The sequence below is a fragment of the Lithobates pipiens genome, unplaced genomic scaffold (assembly GCF_037356315.1).
Source record: "Lithobates pipiens isolate NorthernLeopardFrog02 unplaced genomic scaffold, aLitPip1_a1.2 Scaffold_1, whole genome shotgun sequence".
In the NCBI taxonomy this organism is placed as follows: domain Eukaryota; kingdom Metazoa; phylum Chordata; class Amphibia; order Anura; family Ranidae; genus Lithobates; species Lithobates pipiens.
In genome coordinates, this window is record NW_027507685.1 from 205875682 (window position 1) to 205902356 (window position 26675).

The 26675-nt window shown below is 42.1% G+C and overlaps 2 protein-coding genes across 2 annotated transcripts in view; one reads left to right on the forward strand and one right to left on the reverse strand.

Annotated features, from left to right (window-relative positions):
• LOC143982295 (calpain-2 catalytic subunit-like) overlaps positions 1-26675 on the reverse strand; it is a 260340-nt gene that overhangs the window by 146226 nt on the left and 87439 nt on the right. The window lies entirely within an intron of this gene.
• The window catches only part of EHD2 (EH domain containing 2), an 85456-nt gene that overhangs the window by 2984 nt on the left and 55797 nt on the right, over positions 1-26675 (forward strand). The window contains exon 2 of the mRNA XM_077480913.1: positions 9398-9495. Coding sequence (XP_077337039.1) covers positions 9398-9495 — 98 coding nt within the window. The remainder of the gene's footprint in view (positions 1-9397; positions 9496-26675) is intronic.

A 26675-nucleotide genomic window follows, 5' to 3' on the forward strand; every position in this document is an offset into this window, starting at 1 on the left:
TTACACACAATGTGCACATTCTTATCACTGTCATTTGTGTATGCCAAGTTATCCCCATACAACATAGCCAGGATTAAAGCTGGGTTTGCACTATGTGCGTGGGGCACAGCGGGGGGGGGGGGGGGGGGGGGGGGGGATCCAGAGACACACAGGACCCTTCTGCTGTGTGCTCCACGGCTGCCCCGGAGATGTGTGAACCGGCTCCATTGAGAGCAGGTCACATTCTCCTGTCATGGGAATTGGAAACCCACATTCAATTTGCATAAGTGTGAGCCGGGTCTTAAGATATACCTTTTATGTAGCTCTTGATTTGGAAGGGAAGGAATCTTTGCCAGGTATCTAGTGCAGTCTGGAGAGATTCCTACCCACTTCCTGTACCAGTAACTGGGTATCACCACTACAGGAAGCAACGGGAAATCTCTCCACTTGGGATGCAGACAGTAACTTTAAATTTTTTTTTATAAGAGTAGTCAAGGATTGAAATTACTAAACTTAATTTGTATCTGAAATGGCTTATTATTGGAAGGGGGTAGTCATAGACCTTCTTTCAGGTTGTCATCTCCAGCATTAACAGATCTTCATAACAAAACAATATGTTTTTTTTTTTCACTTGTGTAATGCACAGTTATGTTTAAATAGTACTGCAATCAGATTTAAAAAGACACCCAAGGCAAAATATGTGCGCCTAGGCTCCAGTGGAAGCAGTAATAACCTGGTTGAGTTGCATCTATTCATTTTCCAAGAGCGATTTGGGGACTAGGATTCACTTCACTGGCCTGGAACTAGCATGTATCCCCTAAGTCAGGGAGTGGCCTCTTCAATCAAAGCCTCTTTATAGGTTCCCTTATAAGCAACCTGTCAGGATAGCTATATACTGTGCAAGCTACCATTACAAACTTTTTTTGTTAAAGGAGCAAACCACAGGGCTGTCATCCTTGTCCTTCCTTCACTACTTGTCGAATCACTGAATAAGAATGTGCATTTCAGGTTTCCATATACTTCACTGGTTACAGTACATGCATGTTGCAGGTGATGGACTTTGGGCTTGTGTTGATTGCATAAATTTCACATCAGTTACAGATGCTATGACGGGTGCATTTGTCCTGCAGTGTACCTCGTTCTGACCGGCTAAAAGTGGGTTTTGCTTTCCTAAAGACTTTTATGGCAATGGAAAACCCACTTGACACAGGCAATTAATGTATTTTAAGTACACCTAAATTTAACTTGATTTAAACTTCTTGTAATCGCCAGTACAGCAGCACTGAGAATGGGGGGGGGGGGGGGAAGAGGCAGTGCTAGAAGCTAGTCAAGCGCCCTGTAGAATACGTTTGCCAACATGCTGACAGGAGGAGAGAGCATGGAGTTCACCTAATCAATCTGTAGCTGCCAATCAATGGCTAAGGGCAAAGAGGTGACCAAGCTAGCTATAATATTTAAAGCAGTAGACTAACGCTGGCCATACATGGTTCAAATCTTGGCTGGTTCAGGCTGAATGTACCAAGTTGATCGATTGATCAACTTGGGTGCAACCAGCCTGCCAGATTATCTTGCGATCACTGTTTTTCCCTGGCCTGGGATGGCTTGCTCCGCCCTGGAGCAGACACTTTGTGTGTTGATGGGGAATCATGCAAAATTTCTTTCCTGTGGTTATAATAAAGAAATTTGCAGAGTGTATAGGTCTAGGTCATGGCACCAGGCTGGCTGTGCTGTATGGCAGAGCTGTGTAAATCCCAAGATGGGCTAGCCGGAAATACAAATCCTTTGGATGGTAAAACTGCTCCCTTATATCATACCTCCCAGCTTTTTGAGATGGGAATGAGGGACACCCATTAGCAAAAATATGTAGGCATAGGTCACCCCCCCCCCCCCTCCCCTATTAAAGGAGAATTAAACAACAACTACAAAAAGATCAGCTAAACCCACAAGTGCTTTTTTTTTTTTTTTTTTAAACCACCACTGCCTTTATATTGGCTTTTGAAATTTAGAAATTAGAAAATTGGATGAAAGGTTTAGCACTGGGAAAAACGTTTTGAAAGATAAATAGTGCATTTTATATACAACTATATAGATCAAAACCAAAATGAGGGACAAAACGAGGAGAGAGGGACAGAAGAACTTTGTTCCAAATCAGGGACAGTTTGGAGCTATGCTTATATGTATGTAGCCGTTTCCCTTGAATTCTGCTTTGAGTCATACAAGGAAGGATGACAGCCCAAGAGCTTGAACCGTCAAAAAATAAAAATAAAAATTCTGTCCTGACAGGTTCCCTTTTTAAAAGGCATTGTAAATAGGTATAAAACAAAGTGGGCAGTGAGAGAAATCATATACATCGGTGTAAATACAATGTGACAAATCTAAAAAGAAGAACCTTTTATTTTCTGCGCTCTGAATTTTTGCCAGAATAGATACGGTATACCCGGCTCACCACACAGCACTGTACAAATGAAGTTACATGTTCAGGCCTCATAAACATTTCCTAAGATTACATGATCCTGGGTATTATTAGAGTGACACTGTTTATATTTGCTGGGAATGGCTTCCTCACACACGTAAATCTAGAATGGTTTATAAACAATGGGTCCTGAATATACCCAGAATCCTCTCTCTCCCAGCCATCATTTTCAGGAACTGTCGATAAGATCACTCAGCAGAGCTAAGAAAGGAAAAAGTCTGCACTGCCCCTATTAGCCAATCGGATTCCAGTGGTCATTTTTCCTCTGCAGTAATGCTAAACTCACTCACTAAAAATTTCATATAAACCTGAACACCTTAATGTCATTTTAAAAGTTGTTTTTAATCCTGTGCTTTTCTTAAATGATTACCTGGTTATTCTTTCATGAAAGCCTTTAGTCAGGCACTTATATTGCAGTTTGCCAATTCTTAGATGTGGTGGCTGCACTAGTTTTTTTTTCTTTTTTTTTTTTTTCTTTTTTTTTACTTTTTCTTTTTACCTGGTGATCCAGCCAGTAGGTCTGTTTTTCAACAGAACAAGCTGTCCTGCAACCGCTATGATTTATCCAATTAACTTAAAAGAAGAAGTATCACCAAACATTTCCGAGTTGCTCTCGTCTCCCAGGCAACAAAGTATATGTAGCCAATTGTCTCATCTTACTAAGTGCTGTTCCTGAAACAGTGTAGTTGACAGCCCAACACCCCACTGCTGTGTGACCATGCAGATAGCAGGGAGACAAATATTTATTAAAAAAATATTTTTTATATATATATATATATATATATTTAATAATCTTTTTTTTTTTAAATCAGAAGAAGAAAAAAAAAATATTTTGTCTTTCACAATACAGGTTATTTGCCATTCAGTATACAATAGGAAAAGGAGTATAGCATTGGTCATTTCATAACATTCTGCCAGTCGGTACAACATATACAGAACCATAATTACCAAGATAGATAGATAGAGATATTATATCTCTATCTAGCGGCCATAATCCTCGATAGGGCGGCCTTGACTTTTGGGCTTACCGGTTACCTCCGCTTGGCTTGTTCTTCCATGTCTAGGGGTTCCCAGGGTTAGTACCCAACAAGTTTGGACGCTGACACCATAAAAGTCCTTTAGAAAGGTTTTTATTTGCAGGGGTAACATCCAACAAACACAGTCTCATATGGGAACAGAGGGCAAGGGTGAAGAAACTCAGGCACCCTGAACTGCTAATCACCAAAAAGTCTCTAATACAACCCAGAGAGTAGCCACTCGCAGCAGGGCGCTTCAAGGCTGAACAAATCTCTAGCCAGAGATTATGGCAGTCAGCACTTTGATACAGAATTTACAAAGTCTTTGAATAAAGCTTTCAACCGAAAACAAACAGGGACCCATTCCTCAGTACCTGGAACGTTCTCTGTCTCCTTGGCAGTACTGGAAAAGCGTAGATCCGCGAGTGTCCTTCACAACCCAGCAAGCAGGCACTTCTTGGGATGCCAGCTTGTTGGCCCTCCTCCAAAGAGTCCTCCCCCGATCGCTTACACGGGCTGCGGTGTCCCTCCAAGTTGAGAGCACACCCGGACGCCTTGAATCCTCCTTTATTAACGGAGCCTCGGACCAGCTGGTTCGGAGACTCGGGAACAGATGGATCCTTACCCCAGCCCATGCGGGTCTAATGGGGCTAGTCCAACCGACCATGTTACGGGGCGGCACAGGCACCCATGACCGGGACCCCTCGCGGGGCTACCCCGGTCCAGCTCCAGGAACTGGCAGCTATGGCCTCACAAAAGAACCATCAACACGTGACTTCAACAACTTAAGTACCCTTCCCCAGACTCCTCAGCGGGGCCAGACGCACCCACTGATTGGCTCCGGGAAATGCTGATATCCAAAACGTCCAACCAGGCCTGGTTCTGAGCCTGTCATGTGCACCCAACTGTACACATGACCAGGCAGAACTCTAAGCCCTTGTACACACGTTTGGATATTCCGACGGAAAATGTCCGTTCGAATCGTGTTGTCGGATAATCCGACTGTGTGTGGGCTCCATCGGACTGAAAGTTTTAGAGCTGGGCTATAAAACTTTCCGACAACATGATCTGATCGGACTTTGTCCGATTGTGTGTAGAGAATTCCGATCGGACAAAGTGCCATGCATGCTCAGATCAAATTCCTAGACAAAAGCTATTGGCTACTAGCCTAAACGTAGTCCCGTCGTAACGAAATAACGTCGTCACATTACGTACGATCAGATTTTCCGACAACTTTGTCCGACCGTGTGTATGCAACACAAGTTTCGGACAAAATCCGATGGATTTTGTTGTCGGAATGTCCGACCGTGTGTACAAGGGCTTACACAGCCCAGTCAAAACTGATGCCAAAGTTCAGAACCCCTTTACTGTTCTGAGGAAGAAACTAAATTTGTACATGGTACACACCTTGTCCAAAGTGTTGCCGCTACACATATACACATACATATATATATCTCTCTCTATGAAAAAAGGACTAACAGTTTAACTTGTCTATACCCTCAGGGCCTGAGGGTAAATTATAACTCCCAACTGTCCCTGAGTTCGATTGCTGCATTTGTAAATTCCAGAAGCCAATATAAAAGGAATAGTAGTGGTAAGAAAAAAAGCACTTGAGGGTCAACCACTTCAGCCCTGGAAGATTTGGCTGCTCAATGTTTGGGCCATTTTTTTGCGATACGGCACTGCCTCGCTTTAACTGACAATTGCGCGGTCGTGGGACGATGTACCCAAACAAAATTTACATCCTTTTTTTTTCCACAAATAGAGCTTTCTTTTGGTGGTATTTTATCATCTCAAAAATTGGGTATATTGTAATGTCGACAGACTAATCCGAGCAATCTTTTTGCGCCATATCAGTTCCCTAAATTGAGAGTCTATCCTGGCAAACCACTGTCGGGGAACCCAGAATTGTTGAACACATAACTGTGGTGCCCATACCATTTTGATGAGGTTAATCCTCCCCACCACTGATAATGGTAGTTTACACCAATTATTAAATTTTTCATGAAATTTGCAGAATAAGGGAGTTAGGTTAAGTTCAATATATTGAGATGGGTCTGGGGTAACCTGAATGCCCAGATAGTGAAAGGAGGAGACCACTTGTACCATTTCTGCATGCTCAGGGAGGGGGGTTGTTATAGGATCCATAGGCATCAGCACCGACTTGTTCCAGTTAATGGAAAAGCCAAAGGAGTGCGCCAAAGGCCTTAATAGGGGTCACGTCGGTCTGCAAAGTACCCCAATTACGCCCAGGTAAAGTAGGGTATCATCAGCGTACATCGACACCATGTCAGTGCTTATGCTTCACTTGAAACCAGCTATGTTGGCCTCCCCCCATATCCGTGACACGAGGGGTTCCAAAGCCAGGACAAACAGCAGGGGTGACAAAGGACACCCCTGCCTAGTGCCCCAGAACAGTGAAAAGGGTCAGAGAGCTCCCTGATTCTAGCCAGTGGTTCGCCATACAGTATCTGGACCCACCTGATGAAATTAGCACCCAGGCCCATATGTTCCAACACCTTCCACAGGTAAGGCCACTTAACACTGTCAAAGCTGCGTCCAGTGAGAAGATGGCACGATTACTAGGATTATCCACAGAAAGCTGCAGGTTCAGGAAAAGCCTCCGAATGTTCTGGCCCGTGGATCTAGTGGGGATGAATCCTGACTGGTCCCTGTGCACCATTTTATGTATCACCTGAGCCACTCTGGTTTCTTACACACGAGCCAATAATTTGACATTGGTTGTGAGCAAGGAAATAGGGCTGTATGAATCAGGTAGAGCAGCGTCTTTTCCTGGTTTTAAATAGTACAACAATGATCACCTCATTCATAGAAGGAGACTAATATTAAATGAGCGATGATAAACAGTATTTGCTTCAGGCACTAGGAGTTTTCCTGAGACAAATCATACTCACTTTGTAGGCATCTACACTTCCAGTAAATAAAACCGCTGAGACAGGCGCACTCACAGCCAAGCAAAGCTGTGTGGTGTGCCGACTGCCGAGGCATGCTTCTGGGTCCCGTCAGTGTGAATGATGTCAGTATGAGCAACAGCCATGCTTAAAGTGGTTGTAAACTCTCCTCCACAACTTTGTCCCATGTAAATCAGCATAAAAAAAACATAATGAACACTGCTTGTAGATAGCTCCTTACTTGCGTAGTATTGCTGTAATCCTTTTTGTTCTTTAGAACGACTTCACTGAGCATGCCCAGATCTCCCCCGATTTACGGCACACTCTCTATGTGCTTATCTATCTTACAGGACTTCCTACGCACACTACTGAAATCCCAGGAGGCTTCATAATTACTCAGAGCTTCCTCCTACACACCATGTGACATCACATGCAGTGTAAAGCAGGGCATGGGACAGCATTACTGCAGTCTTATCAGCTGAAGCGGTTGGACTCACACAGGCAAACACTAGATAATCGGCACAAGTAAATACTATGAAATAAAACAAGTCAGCTATGAACAGGGAAGCAGGGTTGCCATAGAAACATTGGATTGAGAAAGAGGCTTGGTTAACAGTACAGGAAGTGCTCAATGTAAGGGCGGAAATGCACTCCACTGTGGACTCAGAAAACAATACTTAAGATGGCGCTACCTAACCCCTGGAAACAATTTTTTTTTAAAGTTTCTATAAACAGTAAGTAATATGGGATTTGGGCCGGACACACACACACACACACACACACACACACACACACACACACACACACACCTATATATACACACATACATACACGTTAGTACACCCCTCACATTTTTGTAAATATTTTATTATACCTTTTCATGTGACATCACTGAAGAAATGACACTTTGTTACAACGTCAACAAAGTAGTAAGTGTACCGCTTCTATAACCATGTAAATTTGCTATCCCCTCAAAATAACTCAACACACAGCCATTAATATCTAAACCGCTGGCAACAAAAGTGAGTACACCCCTAAGTGAAAATGTCCAAATTGGGCCCAATTAGCCAGTTTCCCTTCCCAGTATCATGTGACTTGTCAGTGTTACAAGGTCTCAGCTGTGAATGGGTAGCAGATGTGTTAAATTTGGTGTTATCGCTCTCACTCTCTCATACTGGTCACTGGAGGTTCAACATGGCACCTCATGGCAAAGAACTCCCTGAGGATCTGAAAAATAAATAAATAAATAAAAATTGTTGCTCTAAATAAAAATGGCCTAGGCTATAAGAAAATGCTCTCATGGCCTAGGCCCTAGGCCAAGACCCTGAAACCGAGCTGCAGAACGGTGGCCAAGACCATACGGCGGTTTAACAGGACAGGTTCCACTCACAACAGACCTTGCCATGGTCGACCAAAGAAGTCGAGTGCACGTGCTCAGTGTCATATCCATCCAGAGGTTGTCTTTGGCAATTAGACATACGAGTGCTGCCAGCATTGCTGCAGAGGTTGAAGGGGTGGGGGCAGCCTGTCAGTGCTCAGATCATACACCACACACTGCATTAAATTGGTCTGCATGGCTGTTGTCCCAGAAGAAAGCCTCTTCTAAAGATGATGCACAAGGAAGCCTGCAAACAGCTTGCTGAAGACAAGCAGACTAAGGACATGGATTACTGGAACAAGCTTATTTGGTTATATGGTGTCAAGCATTTGTGGCAGCAACCATGTGAGGAGTACAAAGACAAGTGTGTCTTGCCTACAGTCAAGCATGGTGGTGGGAGTGTCATGGTCTGGGGCTGCATGAATGCTGCCGGCACTGGGGAGCTACAGTTTATTGAGGGAACCATGAATGCCAACATGTACTGTGGCATACTGAAGCCAAGCATGATCTTCAGAGACTGGGCCGTGGGGCAGTATTCCAACAAGATAACAACCCCAAGCACACCTCCAAGACGACCACTGCCTTGCTAAAGTAGCTGAGGGTAAAGATGATGAACTGGTCAAGCATGTCTCCAGACCTAAACCCTATTGAGCATCTATAGGGCATCCTCAAACAGAAGGTGGAGGAGTGCAAGGTCTCCAACATCCATTAGCTCTGTGATGTCATCATGGAGGAGTGGAAGAGGACTCTAGTGGCAACCTGTGAAGCTCTGGTGAACTCCATGCCCAAGAGGGTTAAGGCAGTGCTGGAAAATAATGGTGGCCACACAAAATATTGACACTTTGGGCCCAATTTCGACATTTTCACTTAGGGGTGTACTCACTTTTTGCCAGCGTATGGACATTAATGGCTGTAAGTTGCGTTATTTTGGGGGTACAGCAAATTTACACTGCTATACAAGCTGTACACTCTCTACTTTACATTGTAGCAAAGCGTCATTTCTTCAGTGTTGTCACATGAAAAGATATAATAAAATATTTACAGAAATTTGAGGAGTGTACTAACTTTTGGTTCTTTGCTAAGACAAAAGGATGGCAATTATACATGAATGTATTGACAAGTATTTAGTTTGTTATTCATCGTGAGAGTGTGTCTTCAGCATATTCAGGCAAAAAGTCAAAGCAATGAGTGAGTAACTAATACTTACAGCAAACACAGCAACAGTCCTAATAACACAAAATGTATTCAGTTTATCTAAAAAATATGCTGTAGCCAGTATCCAAGGAGCACCTCACAGGGTCACTGGGAATGGAACTTCTCTTGTGCAATTTTCTCTCTCACTGATTTTATCACCACATACAAACTTCCATGGCAGGTCTAAATCAAATTAGTAGTTGTAAAAAATTACTATTTTTACTTTCAGTTTAAAATTTCACCCCAATTACTCAATCAGCAGAGATAGATGTTTGGGTTGAAGCAAAGCACAAGTAAACTTTTCAGGTCACAAGATTAGTAACGGAGAGGGACCACAGCTGTGTTTGGAATCATTTTAAACTTTGATCTTTAATCAAAACTTTAAACTGCATACTCTTACTTAACTTATGTTCAATTTTTCTAATTGTGTTATCTTCCGACACAGGTTCATGTGTGCCCAGCTGCCCAACAAAGTCCTGGAGAGCATTAGCTTGATAGACACTCCTGGAATCCTGTCTGGTGCCAAGCAGAGGGTGAGCAGAGGTGAGTACTATGTAATGTACTAAAGAGAAGGTCGCTTGTTACTGTACACATACAAAACATCCTACTGCTTTAAGGCACACTAAAAAGGGAGACACGATATCGAAAAGCAATGGGGATGGTGTATGGAAACTGAAGCAAAAGGAGAACTATTATTAACAGAAGTACAGTACAGTACAGTACAGACATATTGCTTTAGAAGTTTTGTTTATCCAATATGTGAATAAAGTATTTGTTTTACTATGGTTGTACCAGTTTTTGAAACATGCATTGTACTCAGTGGGGAGATTAGCTTGTTTTATTGGGATTTATCTTCAGTAATTTACAATTATGTACATGAGACTTTGCAATTTTTGAATGTAGAGCATTCCAATGTGTCAGTTTCCTCTTGCTTGCAAGCAGAAACCTTTTTTCGCGCTGGACAAAACAGACACTTCAAGAGCCTCTTTAAGAACTTCTTAAGTAGTAAATACCAGTGTTAGCAATCTGTTGCCTCACTGTGCGGCATTGAAATTCTCAAATCAGGGCAAAAAAAAAAAAAAAAAAGAAAGAAAGAAGTGGAAGGAAGCTGTACGTAGGTCGTTTTAGACTTGGGATTAGGTGACTTTGAGGAAGACATGTCCAGTGAGCTGGGTCAGACACAGTGCAGGATGTCCTATCCTGTGTGTCTGGAGAAGGGAAGGGCAGAGGGCAGCAGGAATCTGCACCCATTAACTGATCTAAACATAATCCGCTATTGTTTATGGAAATATCCCCTCTACTTAGGAGCGGTTCAGGTTCCAATTCTGGCTTTGTGCCTTCTGGCTCCACTGTGTAAACACTGAGTAATGGGAGCCAGCAGCATGGTGTACGCCCTTAGGAGATGGGTTACCTATTGCTGATGTGCGTATCTATTTCATAATTCAGCCTAAAAAAGTCAAATGACACCCAAAAAATGTAATAATGTAACTGTGACCTGTGAGGCGGGAGTCCTACGTTCATTTACCACCAAGGATACTATACTGCATGCAGTCTGTCAGTGTTCTCTGTGTTTCTTCATGGTGGAGAAACACTACTATAGTATACAGAAAGGGAAAAATACCACTGTTAAGTGTAGCCAGTAGAAGGAGCCTAGGGTATGGGGGCCCAGCTACAACCGTCAGGATCCTGCAGTAATTCAAGTGGATAGTGCACTTGGTCAAAGCTGTGCATTCTCAATGGGGGGTGCAGTTGGCATCTGATGGATCCCTGCCATGCCCCAGCAAATATGGTGGCCTACCTGTCCCCTTACATTTCTTATCAATGTCAGTCTAGCATAGTTGATTTCTGGTGGGAGATATTTGTTAGTCCTTGTAGCACCTATATCTGATAGAATTCTCACACTAATGCCCTGTACACACAGTCGAACTTTCCGATGACAAAATCCATCTGATTTTTTCCAAAGGATTTTGGCCTAAACTTGTCTAGCATATACACCGTCGCACAAAGTTGTAGAAAAATCAGATCGTTCTGAACGCAGTGATGTAGAACACGTACGACGGGACTATAAACAGGCCAGTAGCCAATAGCTTTCATCTCGTAATTTATTCTGAGCAATCGTGGCACTTTCCGTCGGAATTGTCTACACACAATCGGAATTTAAACGATTGGATTTTGTTGTCGGAAAATTTTAGATCCAGCTCTCAAACTTTGTGTGTCGGAAATTCCAACGGAAAAAGTCAGATGGAACGCACACACGATCGGATTTTTCAACACAGTGCGATCGTACATTTTCCGTCGGAAAGTCCGACCGTGTGTACAGGGCATAAATCTCCATTCACACTTGCATGACTCCAAAGTCCTGCAACTTTTTTTTTTTTTATATTCTTTATTTCGTTTCCATAGAAAGTTGCAAAAAAAGAAACAAAACAGCATGCATCAGTGCCAGTAGACAATGCAGCTCTTATTAAAATGATAATGGCATCATCGTAAAAAGAAAACAGCAAGGCATTACATCATTCAACATAATATTAACCCAATAAGTCTTCCCCTGTGGTGCAGTGTACAACCTTCAATCAATCATCAACAACGCATAATATTCATTAAGTCATTCCCAGTAAAGATAAATCCAATCGGAATGGTCAATCTGATACATTAGATTTGTCATTTATCCAGCCACCCCACACCTTCCCAAATTTGGCTGGTACATCTCTACTTTTGTAGGTCACCTTATACAAGGTAAGGGCTTTATTCACTTCCCTTCCACCCTAATACCGTAGGTGCTACAGGTTTTTTCCCCATGCCAAGATAATAGCTTTTAGTGCATAATACTATACTAAAATAGTATAGTAAGGAGCGTTCGCTTTACCTTAGTCAGTGCCAATGGATCTACCAGGTCCAACAGACAGACTGCAATTGAAGGAGTAATGCCAATCGTCATAACCAACTATTCCACTCACTGAGGCCTATTGAAGGAGCAGCTGCTCCGAGCGCGTAGCCTATCCGCCCATCCAGCACCAGCTTGTCTCCTTGTTGGAAGCCCTCCCCGGAAGTGTTCCATGCTGGCCCCAGTATCTTCCTGATGGCCACAGGAAGTACTCTCTGCCAATAATCATCCATCTGCAGCCCCACATCTCTGCAGTGTCACCCGGATTGGGAATTGAGGCAATCTCCACGGACCACTGAATAACAGATGAGCCTTTTTATCTTTGTTGTCTTGTAAGTGTAATCATACGTTGTGTCATTAAAAACATAAATTTTAATACTGCACTCAGGTGGCGCTTCCCTTTTTACCCTTCTCTCACTCACTGACACCAACATGGGCCATAATTCCTGCTACTGGCATCAATTGGGCATTGTTTCTCCCATTGACACCAACGATGGGGCACCCCCTAGTATATGTACTGAGGGAGGAATTGTTTGCATTGTTTACTCTCACTGATGCCAGGACAATTTCTACTCCAAATGGTCACAGTCTAGAGCTCCAAAAGTCTGATTGACAGTAAACTGGCCCTTTGTTTAGAAAGTTTGGAGAACCATAAATTAGAGGATTGTGTGTGAAAAACGCTTGCCAATTTATCAGGGGTATAATAAAGTCTATGGAGGAATTTATAGTATAAATACGTCAAGGTTTGATCACATCATCGCGACCACATATCCACCCTGAAACACTATCCTAGGGAACTGAGGCTTACTGCAAACCAGCAGTGTCCTAACGGAGACCGGCCGGGTTTTCCCTATCATTACACATGCCGATCACACTGGATGCCAGGCATAGACACCTTAAAATGTGAGTGTACCATTTTTTACATCTTTATTTTAATAAACAAACGGTTTTTCACTATGGGAGCTTCCCTCTGTCATTTCTCTTCCCCGATCCATGGAGGACCATTTCAAGTCTAGCTGATCTGCATATACCATCTAGGGCAGGGATATGCAATTAGCGGACCTCCAGCTGTTGCAAAACTACAAGTCCCATCATGCCTCTGCCTCTAGGGTCATGCTTGTGGCTGTCAGAATCTTGCTATGCCTCATGGGGCTTGTAGTTCTGGAACAGCTGGGAGGCCCACTAATTGCATATCCCTATAAATATTAGATAATGCTTTAGTGAGGTCACTGTCCGCGAGTAAGGATTCTAGGTCACTAAGCCAAATTGAGTACCAAATGCATGCCTAAACTGAAGATATCTAAATAGGTGAGAGTTGGGAAGCTGACATTTAGTTTTTAGAGCATCAAAAGACAAGAGCACTCCATTAACTTTAATGCAACTTTGACGCAACTTTGGATGGGTGCGACTTGGAATGCGATTTTGGCTTTGACCAGTGATAATGGATAACTGTTGCACAACTATTATATGTAGAACATTCATATGCAACTTTCATGCGACTTTGGGTGGTTTACAGTGCAGTCTATGGCACAAAAGTCACATGAAAGTCGGATCAAAGTAGTGCATGAACTACTTTGAAGTCGTTGCCACTTTAGGTCGCACATACTGTATATGAATGGTTATTTAAAAACATGGGGTACGACTTGTCGTGCGACTGGGGAGCAAAGTAACACCCTAAAGGATATAGGAGATAGAGAGAGACACACACACACACACTCTCATTCACAGGCATTTCTTATCCAGTTGTAAAACTCCTTATGCTATATGAAAGGCTTAGTGAAGCACTTAGGAGATCAGAAACAACCAGATAATTGGGGATGTTCCCTATTCCTACAAGACCTATTATAAATAGCCTAAGTCCTCATCCAGTGTGTTTTGTCAGACAATTCCTAGAATTGTATTATTCTCAAAAATGATATTCGCTTCTTTGGGGCAAACTTGCGTTTTTGGCCCCATAGACTTTAGCATCTGAAAAATGCTTGGAAAAAAATAAATAATAATAAATAAAAGCTGTGTGTGCACATTTTTCAGGCGCACGCGCACCCATTTAAAACATCTATGGGGTAAAAATGCAGGATTCTGCTCTTGCACTATAAGTTGTGCGTAAAAAAGCCTCTAATGCTTGAGCCACGGGTATGAAATGCTCTAGCTACACTCATGCTGCACATATAACCTTATGGGAGGATTATAATTTTTTTCTTAAATAAAGGGTTTGGTGACAGGATACCTTTAAAAGCGTCAGGCACTGTACTGTAAGGTATGTAGGAAGCAGCCTACAAAGGTCAGACTCTGCATTGTTATAAATTGAAGAGGCAGCTGACTACTGTCAGGCAGTGTACTGTATTTTATATAAGAAAAAGCCTGCAACAATCAGGCTTTGTACTGTTATATACTGGAGGGGCTGCCTGCTACCGCTAAACTCTGTACTGTTATATATTATTAGGGGGCAGCCTACAACTATCAGGCTCTGCACCCTTATATATTGTAGGGGCAGACTGCTACTGTCAGGCTCAATACTGTTACACATTGGAGGGACAACATACTACTGTCATGCTTTATACTATTATACACAATAACATTGGAGGGACAACCTGCTGCTGCCAGGCTATATACTGTTCTATATTGGAGAGGCAGCCTGCTGCTGTCAGGCTCTGTACTGTTATATATTAGAGGGGCATATTGCTGCTGCCAGGCTTTGTACTGTTATACATTGGAGGGTTAGCCTGCTATGGTCAGTTAGTGTACTGTAGTACAGGTTGACCAGTCTATTACTGTGAGCTCTCTGTTGTATATATTTGAGAATCATCCCGCTACTGTCAGGCAGTATACTAGAATACACAGTGGGAAGAGCCTAGCACTGTAATACTCATATATGCCTGTGTAGTAGGGTTGTAGACTCTGACCACTGTCATGCTCTGTATAATAATACATAAGAAGGGTGCAACCCTGCCATCTGTAGGACTCTGTAATGCTATACTTATAGAGGCATACCTCCCAACATCTTGAGATGGGAATGAGGGACACCTACTGGCAAATGTATGTAGGCAAAGGACACGCCTGCTGCCACACCCCCTTAAAGGAGAATTAACCAAGAAAAAAAAAGTTTAAATCTACAAAGACTTTTTTTTTTTTTTTACCACTACTATTCCTTTATATTGGCCTTTAAAATTTACAAATGCAGCAATTTAGAATTTGGATGAAAGGTTTAGCACTGGGAAACGCTTTTTGAAAGACAAAAAGTTAATTTTCTATACAACTATATGGACCAGACCAAAATGAGGGACAGAGGGACATTGCTCCAAATCAGGGGCAGTCCCTCAAAATCAGGGACAGTTGGGAGCTATGATAGAGGTAAGGGGCAGCTTGCCAGCATCATGCTCTATAGAGTAATATTTGTATATGCCAAAATTGTGGCACATTTGTGAACATACTGGAACATTACTCATTTATTTCCATTCGTCCAGACCTCTGTTGCTATGTTTTTGCATCGCTGTATTATATATGAATACCGGCTCTGTTAGATGTTCAACATTGGGCAGGGCTGTTTAGCAACAGCTGTTTAACGTTTTCCCTGCTGGCTGACTCAGATATACTGTACACTAACGTAGAAGAAGAAATTGCTGGTTTGGACATAGTTCTAAATGTGGATAAAACTGGAGTGGAAAGAAGAGTAAGCCCATGTTATTTTTTCTCTTTTTCTGTATTTCAAGCATTCATACTGAAAAGCTCTGCTGCTGCAAAATATATCAGAACTTTAATCAGGGTCATTATAAAAATAGCTCTGCCAGTGGAGAATCCTTCCCAGAATTCAGTAGCTGTATTACGCTCTGCACGGCTCCCCCCTACAGATCTCAGCTCTGTAATGGTCTGTTACTAAGCAGCAGCACAAACAGGGGTGTTCCCCAAGACTGGGAGCGAGAACTCTAGCCTAGGGCAATGACAATATTAGTTCTTCACCAAGAGCTCATAAACATTACTGTACTTACTTGGTGGGATATTTAATGCTGGGGGGTAACCCACTTACTGAAATGATAGCTCTAATTATACTGGTGTTTTAAAGAGTAACTGGGATACTAGCTGACAAGGTGTGGTTTTGGTCACTGGGCTTCCATGACAGAAAGTGGCAGTTGCACTTGATCCTGAAGCTGTTTTGCTGGTGTGACATGACCCAAAATATGCAGCATTTATGTATACAATGTACTGTATGTCTTAACTGGTTAGAAAGCATTTAGTTTTTTAGCATTTAATTTTTTTCTTTTTTCTTTTTGTGAATAGCTAGGATGACAGAATTATATAAAATAAGAATGGTGACTTTAAAGATTTTGTATAACTACTTAAAATAGAACCAAACTGTGCTATGTTGCATTTTATGACGCGCATGCAATTGAATTGTGTTTGTTTGTATAAAACTGCTTCAAATAAAATATAGAATAAAAAAAAAAAAGGAAAAGCATTTAAAATGGTATTAAACCCCAAAACAAAAATGTTCTATATTGCAACTTATAAGTTCTTACACGTGCTGCCTGCATCAGTTTACTTTTTAGCCTTTACCACTGGAAGCACCCGTCATTTGCTGGACAGCTTGGTCTGTTAAGAATGGAGTTGAAAAATCACTGGCTAACTCTTGCCACCCCAACCTCCGCAAAACTTTCAGAATTTGCCTCTGCTTGATTAACGGCACAACAAAACAACTTATCCATGACTTGGTTATATCCTGCCTCGATTACTGCAATGCCCTCCTCACTGGCCTAACTTTACACAGGCTACCCCCCCCCCCCCCCCCACCCTTCCATCTATTGTGAATGCTGCTGCTAGACTAAGGCACCTTACTAAACAATCCAAGACTGCTGCTTCTCTCTGCGAATCCCTTCAATGGCTTCCACTATCCCAACATATCAAATTAAAAATATTAACCACAGTGTACAAAGCCATCTACAACACTGTCCCCAGCTACATCACCAGCCTCATCTGCAGATATTGTCCAAATTGTCCTCTCCACTTCTTCCAAGACATCTTGCTCTCTAGATCCCTTGTTACCTTCCTTGTTTGCCTCCAGGACTTCTCCAGAACCTATCCCATCCTCTGGAACTTCCTACCCCAGTCTGACCTGTCCGTCCCCACCCTGTCTGCCTTTAGGCAATCTTTGAAAACAAATGTATTCAGGAAAGCCTAGCTCACCTTCACCTAAGAACTGTACTTGAGTCACCTCCATCAGATAATCCCCAGCAGCCATTACCATTTGTACCACCTCCCTCTTTCTTTAGATTGTAAGCTCCATGAGCAGGGACCTCCTATTCCTTCTGTATTGAGTATTTTAATTGTTCTGTCCCCCTTTATTTTGTAAGGCACTGAGCAAACTGTTGGCACTATATACAGTAAATCCTGTATAATAATAATAATAATAATAAATAACAGACTTACTGGCAAGATCACCAGGTGAAAAAAAAGAAAAAAAAAAAAAGCTTAAAAAAGAAAAAAGAAAAACTAAAAAAAAAATACAGCCACCATATCTAGGAATTTTTAAGCTACAATATGGCAAATTTTTGTTTTTCGGTTTAAAGTGGTTGTAAATCTTTTTTTTTGTATATACTTACCTGGTCTCATCTTATTACCTTTAGAACCACTTTATCTTACCAAAACTCTTTCTAATGGGTACTCAAGGCATTACTATTTATGCCTAGGATCACAAATGTCGACTATCTCTTGTAGGGTAAACATGCAAAGATAGAAAAATGGCAGCTGTACAGGCTATTTTTTTGTATTTAAAAGGGATTGCTCCTGGGTTGGCATGATGATTATGGCTTTACTACATAGTCGTTCAGATCAAACGAGTACACAGCTATTAGTGTTTTAAGATCTAAGCTCTGATCATGCATATTTGCTCATCAGGAAGTATATTCAGGTTCAAGATTATAATCATAGAGGTTGACTATAAAACTCATTAATGTGTAGCGCTACCCCCTTAAGAAACAGTTTAGTAGATTGCCCAGAGTCCTTTTAACTAGTAGCTGCCCCACAGCCAGCCACGAGTATGTAAACAGTAAAAAAAAGGGAGGACAGACCATATTGGCCCCATAAAGAATGAGGAAGGACATCTGGTTACAAAGGATGGGGAGATGGCGAAGGTATTGAATTTATTATTCTCCTCAGTCTTTACGAGGGAATCGGGGGGCTTCAGTAACCAAAACTGCAGTGTTTATCCTCATGGCACATTACAGGAAGCACCTCCATGGTTAGGAGGGGACAGAATTAAAATTAGACTTGGGAAGCTTAACATTAATAAATAACCGGGACCAGATAGATGGCTTGCACCCAATGGTACTTAAGGAACTCAGTAAAGTAATTGCCAGACCATTGTTCCTAATTTTTACTGAACATCTACAGACTGGAATGGTACCCGGTTATTGGAGAAAAGCCAATGTAGCACCAATATTTAAAAAGGGCCCCAAATTCCTCCCTGGGAATTAGACCAGTTAGCCTAACAATCAATAGTGTGCAAACTCTTGGGGGGGGGGGGGGGATAAGGGACTATATACAAGTTTTTAGTAATGAAAACAATATCATTAGCAGTAATCATGGATTCATGAAGAATGGTTCTTGCCAAACCAATCTATTAACCTTCTATGATAAAGGAGTTGCCATCTAGATAAAGGAAGGCCTGTAGATGTGGTGTATCTGGATTCTGCAAAAGCATTTGACACAGTTCATCAAACATTTACTGTACAAAATAAGGTCCGTTGGCATGGACCATAGGGTGAGTACATGGATTGAAAGCTGGCTACAAGGCTGAGTTCAGAGGGTGGTGATAAATGGGGAATACTTGGATTGGTCAGGGGTGGGAAGTAGGGTCACCCTATTTAATTTGTTCAGAAATGACCTGGGAGTATGGGAGTAGATGGTTCAATCTCTGTATTTGCGGACTATACTAAGCTAAGCAGGGCAATAACTTCTTCACAGGAAACCTTGCAAAAAGATCTGAATAAATTAATGGGATGGGCAACTACATGGTAAATGAGGTTTAATGTAGAAAAAAGAAAATCTATACACTGGGGGGGGGGGGGGGGGGGAACCTCTGGGGGAATCTAGGATGGAAAAGAACCTGGGGGTCCTAGTAGATGATAGGCTCAGCAATGGCATGCAATGCTAAGCTGCTGTTAACAAAACAAACAGAATATTGGCATGTATTAAAAAGGGTATCAACTCCAGACATAAAAACGATAATTCTCCCGCTCTACAAGACTCTGGTCCAGTCGCACCTATATGCTGTCCAGTTCTGGGCACCAGTCCTCAGGAAGGATGTACTAGAAATGGAGCGAGTACAAAGAAGGGCAACAAAGCTAATAAAAGGTCTGGAGGATATTAGTTATGAGGAAAGGTTGTGAAACACTGAACTTATTCTCTATGGAGAAGAGACACTTGAGAGGGGATATGATTTCAATTTAATGAATAAATGGGGGGTGGGTTGCGCTATGGAGCCTTAAGAGTGAATATATGAGTAAATAGGAAAGTAGAAAGGTAAGAGCAGCCTCTATTGATTTCCACCCGAGGGTGGAAAGGTACAGAAACAAAGGGAAATAATAGATGTGGCGCTATACCTATATGTGGGGGCTACCAATATGTTGGTATATAAAATGTGGACAAAAGTGTGTTATGTTGTGTTAGTCAATTTCACATGTGTGAGAGTATGCAATTCCTACCGTGCTGGTTGGTTTGGGCAAAGGTATGTGTAATATATATTTTCCAGCGTGCTGGTTCAAAAAACCCAAAATTATGAAAAACCAAAAAATAAACAAAAAATGTACAAAAAATATCCAAAAATAATAAACACAAAATACACAACAGTTGCAACAGATCACGGTATGGCAAATCCTGTGACTTTCTTGTGCTATACTTATCTCTATAGCAATATGCAATTACTAAAGTGCAAGTGCAAATAAATTCATATAAAACTGAAAGTTAGGACTAGGTGTGATACCTGGTAAAAAGACCGTGAAAAAAATATACTAGGGTGCCAAAATATGAAATATCACAGTGGTAGCATGAACTGGTATTTAGTCTGCTAGTGATGCTATATAGAAATTAATATAAAATTAATATAAAACCTAGATACCATACACTTAAAGCATGAATGTAATAAAATAATAAGATAATATAATGCAAAAGATTAAAATAAAATAAAGATAGGAATATGCAAAAAACGTGCAAAAATTGTGCAAAAGATGTACAAAAAAATGCAGGTAAATTGTAAACATTGGACGTGATGGAGCAAGTCTCTATTAGGTGGCGGAAAAATCCGCAGGTGCAAAAAGGAGGGGAGTGATGTTTTTCAACCGTGTTCTTCACATTCGGTGGCTTAACCACTTGCCGACCGCCTCACGCCGATGTACGTCGGCAGAATGGCACGGGCAGGCATAAGCACGTACATGTACGTGCTTTGCCTCCCGCGGGTCGGGGGCCCGATCGGGCCCCCGCCCGGTGCCTGCGGCGGTCGGTTTTCGTTCGGGAGCGATCCCGGACGAGGGGACGGCCATTCATTCATGGCCACCCCCTCGCGATCGCTCCCGACGAATGGAAATCCCCGGTGACATCACTTCCTCTCCTGTAATGTAAACACAGGAGAGGAAGTGATGTATTCTCTCCTCCGTGTCGGTATTTTTCGTTCCGACACGGAGGAGAGCGGATCAGTGAGTTGCACCAACACATCCCACACACAGTAGAACATGCCAGGCACACTCACACCCCCCCTTTACCCCCCGATCACCCCCCCAATTACCCCTGCCCCCCAGTCACAGTGACACCAATGTCATTTTTTTTTTTTTATTTTTTTTTTTTGCATTGGTGTCATTTGTGACTGTAATAACTGTTAGGGCAGTTAGGGTTAGCCCCCTTTAGTTCTAATGTACCCCCCTAACCCCCCCAATAAAGGTTTAACCCCGTGATCACCCCCCGTCGCCAGTGTCACTAAGGCTGGGTTCACATTGCAGCGGTTTATGAGAACGAATGTGATTCGCACCGCACTGCAGTGCAAATCACATCCGATCTCTGTGCGATTCGAGTTCAGCCATTCGCCGCACCCGCCGCACCCGCCACACCCGCCGCACCCGCCGCAAATTCGCACGGGACCCTTTTTTTGGCCCGCAGCAGAATCGGATCGCATGGGTGTTCACACCATGGGATCCGAGTTTGCAGATCGCACTGCGATATGCGAACTGATCTGGGGGTGTCAGTAACATTTCACTGACACTCCCAGCAGTTCGCATAGGGCAGTGTGAACTGCCGCCGGGAGGCATGCGATGCGGGAACCCGCCGCGGATTCGCGGCGTTTCCGCATCGCTCCAGTGTGAACCCAGCCTAATAAGCGATCATTTTTCTGATCGCCGTATTAGTGTCACAGGTGACGCTAGTTAGGCAGGTAGGTATTTAGGTTCGCCGCAGCTTTTTATAGCGCTAGGGACCCCCATATACTACCGCATAAAGCCCCCTGATTGCCCCCTAGTTAACCCTTTCACCAGTGATCACCATATAACTGTTACAGGTGACGCTGGTTGGTTAGTTATTTTTTTATAGTTTCAGGGCACCCGCCATTTATTACCTAATAAAGGTTTAACCCCCTGATCACCCGGCAGGTGTCATTTGTGACTAATAACTGTTAGGGCAGTTAGGGTTAGCCCCCTTTAGTTCTAAGGTACCCCCCTAACCCCCCCAATAAAGGTTTAACCCCGTGATCACCCCCCGTCGCCAGTGTCACTAAGGCTGGGTTCACATTGCAGCGGTTTATGAGAACGGATGTGATTCGCACCGCACTGCAGTGCAAATCACATCCGATCTCTGTGCGATTCGAGTTCAGCTATACAGATAGTATGGCTGAATTCGTGTCGCACCCGCCGCACCCGCCGCAAACTCGCACGGGACCCTTTTTTTGGTCCGCAGCAGAATCGGATCGCATGGGTGTTCACACCATGCGATCCAAGTTTGCAGATCGCACTGCGATATGCGAACTGATCTGGGGGTGTCATTAACATTTCACTGACACTCCCAGCAGTTCGCATAGGGCAGTGTGAACTGCCGCCGGGAGGCATGCGATACGGGAACCCGCCGCGCATTCGTGGCGTTCCCGCATCGCTCCAGTGTGAACCCAGCCTAATAAGCGATCGTTTTTCTGATCGCTGTATTAGTGTCACAGGTGACGCTAGTTAGGCAGGTAGGTATTTAGGTTCGCCGCAGCTTTTTATAGCGCCAGGGACCCCCATATACTACCGCATAAAGCCCCCTGATTGCCCCCTAGTTAACCCTTTCACCAGTGATCACCATATAACTGTTACAGGTGACGCTGGTTGGTTAGTTATTTTTTTATAGTTTCAGGGCACCCGCCATTTATTACCTAGTCTCACTAGTGTACCCCTAAATTTAGGGGTGTCTACTTTCTAAAATGGGGTCATTTGGGGGGGGGGGGTTTGTGCCATCTTGGCATTTTATGGCCTTCAAAACTGTAACGCCCTTAGAAAGCCTGAAGGCGGTGCTTGGTTTTTGGGGCCCCGTACGCGGCTAGGCTCCCAAAAAGTCCCACATATGTGGTATCCCCGTACTCAGGAGAAGCAGCAGAATTTATTTTGGGGTGTCATTTCACATATGCCCATGGCATGCGTGAGCAATATATCATTTAGTGACAACTTTGTGAAAAAAAAAAAAAAGTTTGTAATTTTCCCGCAACTTGTGGCAAAATATAAAATATTCCATGGACTCAACATGCCTCTCAGCAAATAGCTTGGGGTGTCTACTTTCTAAAATGGGGTCATTTGTGGGGGTTTTGTGCCATCTTGGCATTTTATGGCCTTCAAAACTGTAATAGGTAGTGAGAAGTGAACTCAAAAAATTACGCCCTTAGAAAGCCTGAAGGCGGTGCTTGGTTTTCGGGGCCCCGTACGCGGCTAGGCTCCCAAAAAGTCCCACATATGTGGTATCCCCGTACTCAGGAGAAGCAGCAGAATTTATTTTGGGGTGTCATTTCACATATGCCCATGGCATGCATGAGCAATATATCATTTAGTGACAACTTTGTGAAAAAAAAAAAAAAAAAAAAAAAGTTTGTAATTTTCCCGCAACTTGTGGCAAAATATAAAATATTCCATGGACTCAACATGCCTCTCAGCAAATAGCTTGGGGTGTCTACTTTCTAAAATGGGGTCATTTGTGGGGGTTTTGTGCCATCTTGGCATTTTATGGCCTTCAAAACTGTAATAGGTAGTGAGGCGTGAAATCAAAAATTTACGCCCTTAGAAAGCCTGAAGGCGGTGCTTGGTTTTCGGGGCCCTGTACGCGGCTAGGCTCCCAAAAAGTCCCACATATGTGGTATCCCCGTACTCAGGAGAAGCAGCAGAATTTATTTTGGGGTGTCATTTCACATACGCCCATAGCATGTGTGAGCAATATATCATTTAGTGACAACTTTGTGTAAAAAAAAAAAAAAAAATTTTTTTTTTGTCATTATTCAATCGCTTGAGGCAAAAAAATAAAATATTCAATGGGCTCAACATGCCTCTTATCAATTTCCTTAGGGGGTCTACTTTCCAAAATGGGGTCATTTGGGGGGGTTTTGTACTGCCCTGTCATTTTAGCACCTCAAGAAATGAGATAGACAGTCGTAAACTAAAAGCTGCGTAAATTCCAGAAAACGTACCTTAGTTTGTAGATGTGACAACTTTTGCGCAAACCAATAAATATACAATTATTGACTTTTTTTTTACCAAAGACATGTGGCTGAATACATTTTGGCCTAAATGTATGACTAAAATTGAGTTTATTGGATTTTTCTAATAACAAAAAGTAGAAAATATCATTTTTTTTCAAAATTTGCGGTCTTTTTACGTTTATATCGCAAAAAATAAAAATCGCAGAGGCAATCAAATACCATCAAAAGAAAGCTCTATTTGTGGGAAGAAAAGGACGCAAATTTTGTTTGGGTACAACATTGCATGACCGCGCAATTACCAGTTAAAGCAGCGCAGTGCCAAAGTGTAAAAAGACCTCTGGTCATTTACCAGCAAAATGGTCCGGTCTGAAAGTGGTTAAAAGGGTATTAAACTATTATGCTCTCACCGGAAGGAGGACCCCATCCGGGGTGGATCAACTTTCACAATATTAGCTATTGTGCGGCTCTCTGGCTTCCTTCAGCTGTAAAGGTTAGGGATCCCTCGTTCCTCCGTGAGTGCAATATGCCACGTTTATATAGAGTAGAGAAGAGGCACATCCATAGTGTGATACCGTTTAAAAAATTTTTTATTGCAGCAAATAGGTAAAAATACTCACAAACAAGTAGTTTAAAAGTGCGGTAGTGTGTACAGCTTTAAAATTCCCGCTCTGCAATCTCCGTCTGAGCTCGAGGTGTACGCTGCCTGGCCACGCCCTACGCGTTTCGTCCCACGGACGTCATCTGGATCTGGACGCTCCAGATGACGTCCGTGTGACGAAACGCGTAGGGCGTGGCCAGGCAGCGTACACCTCGAGCTCAGACGGAGATTGCAGAGCGGGAATTTTAAAGCTGTACACACTACCGCACTTTTAAACTACTTGTTTGTGAGTATTTTTACCCATTTGCTGCAATAAAAATTTTTTAAAACGGTATCACACTATGGATGTGCCTCTTCTCTACTCTATATAAACGTGGCATATTGCACTCACGGAGGAACGAGGGATCCCTAACCTTTACAGCTGAAGGAAGCCAGAGAGCCGCACAATAGCTAATATTGTGAAAGTTGATCCACCCCGGATGGGGTCCTCCTTCCGGTGAGAGCATAATAGTTTAATACCCTTTTAAGACACCGAATGTGAAGAACACGGTTGAAAAACATCACTCCCCTCCTTTTTGCACCTGCGGATTTTTCCGCCACCTAATAGAGACTTGCTCCATCACGTCCAATGTTTACAATTTACCTGCATTTTTTTGCACATCTTTTGCACAATTTTTGCACGTTTTTTGCATATTCCTATCTTTATTTTATTTTAATCTTTTGCATTATATTATCTTATTATTTTATTACATTCATGCTTTAAGTGTATGGTATCTAGGTTTTATATTAATTTTATATTAATTTCTATATAGCATCACTAGCAGACTAAATACCAGTTCATGCTACCACTGTGATATTTCATATTTTGGCACCCTAGTATATTTTTTTCACGGTCTTTTTACCAGGTATCACACCTAGTCCTAACTTTCAGTTTTATATGAATTTATTTGCACTTGCACTTTAGTAATTGCATATTGCTATAGAGATAAGTATAGCACAAGAAAGTCACAGGATTTGCCATACCGTGATCTGTTGCAACTGTTGTGTATTTTGTGTTTATTATTTTTGGATATTTTTTGTATATTTTTTGTTTATTTTTTGGTTTTTCATAATTTTGGGTTTTTTGAACCAGCACGCTGGAAAATATATATTACACATACCTTTGCCCAAACCAACCAGCACGGTAGGAATTGCATACTCTCACACATGTGAAATTGACTAACACAACATAGCACACTTTTGTCCACATTTTATATACCAACATATTGGTAGCCCCCACATATAGGTATAGCGCCACATCTATTATTTCCCTTTGTTTATGATTTCAATTTACAAATACCTTACTGGTGACTCCACAATAGTGATAAAACTTGTTCACAGAAGGGAGTTTAACATGACATGTGGCCGCTCATCAAAATTAGAAGAAAAGAGGTTTAACCTCTATGTAGAGGGTTCTTTATTTATTATATTATTATAAGCACCTGAACGACCACAATATACAGGGATATACAATGTAATACTGACACATAATCACACACATAGGTTGGACTTGATGGATTTGTGTCTTTTTTCAACCTCACCTACTATATAACTATGTAACAATCACAGTCACAGTTTTTTTGGATAACTGGAATGGGATTATAGAATTGAGGGGGAAACTCAAAAACTATGTACAAATAAGGGGGACACAACTTTTATAGAACTATGAGCCTGTAGCAAACTAGAGGAGATTAATCTTGGTGAAAAAGTCCAAGCAAAGATTTTCACTGGGAATTAAATAGACTAAACTCTTCAGGACACTGGACACTATGGGGGTTATTTACGAAAGGCAAAACTACTTTGCACTACATATTATAGAGGAAGTGTTCTGTAGTCAGAGAGATAACTTGATTCTAATTTGAACCTATTGTAATGCAGCACAGGTAGAGGCCACACATGTATGGTAGTATCAACAGGTATTTTGTGCACTTATTGAACAGATATCACAAATCTCTTCCAATTGTATATTTAACTGGCAAAAGGGAAGCAACCAAAATAAATTTGTTGTTGGGGTTTACAAACACTTTAAAACATCCCAATCTCATGTATATCCGAAAAAGAATCAGTTCCTTTTACTAAAAAAAATAAATGTATACGGTAAAATATATACATTATATAAAATTTAAGAAGGGTTGTTAAATCAGGAAGTCAGTCTGGAAAATATTCTAGTAAACCGTTCTGAATGACTGGGGTTTGCAGAAGAGATAAAACCCCCCCCCCCCCCAAAAAAAAAAACCATTCCCTTTGGGGTTTGGCATGGAATCTCCCATGACCAGTTTAAACACTGTCAGCACATTGATGGAGGGTATTGTTCTGACATGCAAGTCTGCCATAATACACTCATAGGCGGTGCAGACTACCAATTGTGGCTACAAGCTCCTGGGGGTACATTTAAAAAAAAATGTGCCCCCAGTTTTTCTTAATGTAATTTACTAGAAATTTTAGTGCAGTTACATATTATTTTCCAGTCTTATACTCTCCTGTTCCCGTTACAATGAGATCTTGGCTATATG